The 3723-nt window shown below is 38.2% G+C and overlaps 1 protein-coding gene across 1 annotated transcript; it reads right to left on the reverse strand.

The window, feature by feature from the left end:
- Positions 1 to 2143: 2143 nt before the first annotated feature.
- LOC112588009 (olfactory receptor 4F3/4F16/4F29-like) lies at positions 2144 to 3094 on the reverse strand. Its single transcript, XM_025296523.2, has one exon. The coding sequence runs from the start codon at positions 3071 to 3073 to the stop codon at positions 2144 to 2146; it is 930 nt and encodes a 309-aa protein (XP_025152308.2). The 5' UTR covers positions 3074 to 3094.
- Positions 3095 to 3723: the final 629 nt, after the last annotated feature.

Raw genomic sequence — 3723 nt, forward strand, 5'->3', positions numbered from 1 at the left:
GAGCAAGACAAATGGAATGAATGAGAGATAAAAATCCAAAAGTGTGCAAGTAAATGACTCCCTGGAGTCTGTGAGGCTGGATCCACTACTATTAGACATCCCAGTAACCTGAGTCAATAAGTTCCTTTAAAAAATATTAAAAGAGTTTTTGCATTGTGGTAAAAATCTATGTATATAAACATACATCTCACCAGTTCTAAGTACAGCTCAGTAATAAGTATATTCAAGTTGTTGTACAATAAATCTATAGATCTTTTCCTCTTGAACAACGGAAACTTTTCAATTCTTTGTTTTAGTTACTTTAAGCTTTTTTTGATTGGATTCCTGACCATTGTAGTTCAAAGAGTTCAGATTCACAATGTGAAAAAGTACAAGTATAAAAGAAAGAAAGTTAAGATAACTTTTTAAAAAAGACTTCCCAGGTGGCTGAATGGTAAAAGAACCTGCCTGCCAATGCAGGAGATGCAGGAAACGCAGATTTGATCCTTGGGCTGGGAAGATCCCCTGGAGGAGGAAATGGCAACCAGGTCCAGTGTTCTTGCCTGGGAAATCCCGTGGACAAAGGAGACTGGTGGGCTACAGTCCAGGGGGGTCACAAAAGAGTAGGACATGGCTTAGTGACTAAACAACAAAATAAATGGATATACAGATATTAGTTTTCCAAGGATCCTAAAATGGACTTAAAAATGAATACATGATATAAAGGCAATGGAAATAAAAAGAAAAGGCAAAGAAATTATCAAGTTAAGATAAGATATAAAGTAAATAATGACTGCTTGTAAGACTAAAGGAATATTGATAAACTATATAAGAATCTATAAAAATCAGAGTTATATGCAGTACATCCTTGAGAACAAGCCTTAGTTCCTCTTTGTTGAAATGGGTATGAATTCTAAACCTGTTGATGCAAATCCTTCATTTCTTTATAAGAGAATATAGTCATTTACAAAGCATTTTCCAAACTTAAATTTAGCTTGCAATTCATTCAAATGCAACAGGAATAGTCATGCCAGGAGAAGGAATGGGAAGAACCTGGCTAGTCACATGTGGAAATAAGAAAGTATCTGTAAGAACATAGGGATTAGATGACCTGGAACATAGTATGAAAAAGAGTCAAAAGGTAAACCTTGTGATGCCCAGCCAACACTGTCCAGATAGAAGCCCTGACCTAAGGATCTTATTTTTCCAGTGTGATGGTAGGCATATCCTAGTGTGGGGATATAGTCATTAAATATCAAAATCTGACATGATTAAGTGTTTGTATAATCCAGCTAACTCTTCTTGCTCTGATTCCCTGCTCATTAATGTTTATATCACTATTTAACTTCCCAGAAAATTTCCTACAATTGTGAGTTACATTTATGTGGAAGTTCAGGCCACTTAACTGATTTTTCTATGACAAATTAATAAATAGGCATCTTGATGTATATATTTCCATGTAGTATTGCTTTATTGTCAATTGGCAATCCTTTATATAACCCACTCTGACACTGAAGAGACAATTTTGAAGTTTCGGTTCAGTTCAGGTTCTCAGTAGTGTCTGACTCTTTGCAACTCCATGGACTGCAGCAAACCAGACTTCCCTGTCCATCACCAGCTCCCGAGCTTGCTCAAACTCATGTCCATTGAGTCTGTGATGCCATCCAACCATCTTATCCTCTGTCTAGAAGTCTGCTCCTGCTGCTGCTGCTGCTAAGTTGCTTCAGTCATGTCCGACTCTGCGACCCCATAGATGGCAGCCCAGCAGGCTCCATCATCCCTGGTATTCTCCAGGAAAGAATACTGGAGTGGGTTGCCAATTCCTTCTCCAAGGCATGAAAGTGAAAGTGAAGTTGCTCAGTCGTGTCTGACTCTCAGCAACCCCATGGAGTGTGTAGAAGTCCAGACCATAGTAAATCCATCAGATAATGTCTCCTGAGAAACAAGCAATTGGCCTTCTCCAGAAGATACTTTTTACCACACCATATACTTCCTCCAACCATAGTCAGTGACATGGTTTCTCAGTTAACATTTGTAAAAGAATCATATTATTTTAATCTGGGTCATCTAAACATGAATATAGTACTTGGAAACTCCCAATATTAATAATAGAAGCATAATATCACTCCAACTCAGTAAAGAGACTTTATAATACTTTGGGCATTTAAGAAATCCTTCTGTAAATAATAAATTGACTGCATAATTTCTTCATTGCCACTTTCATTTCTTTGTTCCTCAATGTATAGATGACTGAATTTAAAAAAGGGGTGAGAACTGTATCAAAAACAACAAGGAATTTGTCCAGGTGTGACGTGGAGTGAGGCCAGATGTAAACAAAGATGCAAGGACCGAAGAACAAAATCACCACCATGACATGAGTTGACAAAGTGGAGAGGGCCTTAGATGAGCTACCTGAAGAGTGTTTCCGAACAGTGATGAGGATAAAAATGTAGGAGACAATCAATATGAAGAATGATCCCAGGGATATGAATCCACTGTTGGTTGTGACCATGGACTCTAGCCTGAAGGTGTCTGTGCAGGCAAGTTTGATGAACCGAGGAAAGTCACAGTAAAAGCTATCAATTATATTAGGGCCACAGATTGGCAATTTTACAACAAAACCCAGTTGAACCACAGAGTGAATAAAGCCAATTATCCATGCAGCCACAAGAAGCAGAAGACACATTTTTCTGCTCATAATAGTGAAATAGTGGAGAGGCTTACATATGGCAACATATCTGTCAAAGGCCATGGCGATAAGAAGCACCATCTCCACACCACCAATGATATGGATGAAGAAGATTTGTGCGATGCAGCCTCCAAAGGAGATGACTTTATGTTTTCTAAAAATGTCACAAATCATCTTGGGAGAAATTACAGAAGAAACTCCCAGGTCGGTGATGGAGAGGCTGGCTAACAGAAAGTACATGGGGGAGTGTAAGTGAGGGTTCCTCATCACAGTGAGAACAATGAGGGAGTTTCCTAGCATGCTGGCCATGTAAAAGACGGAAGAGAACATGAAGAGGAGAAGTTGGATCTCCCAGGAGTTGGTGAGTCCCAGGAACACAAACTCTGACACCATGGAGTGATTCATCCCATGAACTGATATATCAGTTAGAATGTTGAAAAGGAAACTAAAGAAAAAGAAAAGGAAATTAAAATATTAATAATTTTTTATATTATTAAATATAATAATCACTTATTCAAGGATATTCACACTCCAAAGACTATAAATCTCCTCAATTCCTTCTCAGGACCATATAATTACTAAACAGCATTTTTCCTGTGGTCATCTAAAGTAGTTGGGTCACTTCCATGTGCAATGTTCCTTTCACCACAGCCTCCAGGACTACTCATCTATAAATAAGAGAATAGAACAAACATGCTAAGATAGTAGATGTCCATGGTCAGACTTGGAGGGGTAGGGATGGTGGTATAGTGCACCACAAAGAGAAAAAGAAGAGGTAGAGATGACCTTTGGCAGAACACACATATTCCATTTTTAAATTGTTCATAAAGCAATCCTTCAGCCATTCAAGTTGTGTCATTTCTTAACCTTACCTCATCTCTGGCACATAATATGTGTCTTGAATCTTTTTATGTCACTACCTACAACTACATTTGCCATTTACACAAATCACCTTGGATATGCAGATGATACCACCCTTAAGTCAGAAAGTGAAGAGGAACTAAAGAGTCTCTTGATGAAGGTGAAAGAAGAGAGTGAAAAAACTGGCTTAAAAC

This window comes from Bubalus bubalis, chromosome 11 (genome assembly GCF_019923935.1).
Source record: "Bubalus bubalis isolate 160015118507 breed Murrah chromosome 11, NDDB_SH_1, whole genome shotgun sequence".
NCBI lineage: Eukaryota > Metazoa > Chordata > Mammalia > Artiodactyla > Bovidae > Bubalus > Bubalus bubalis.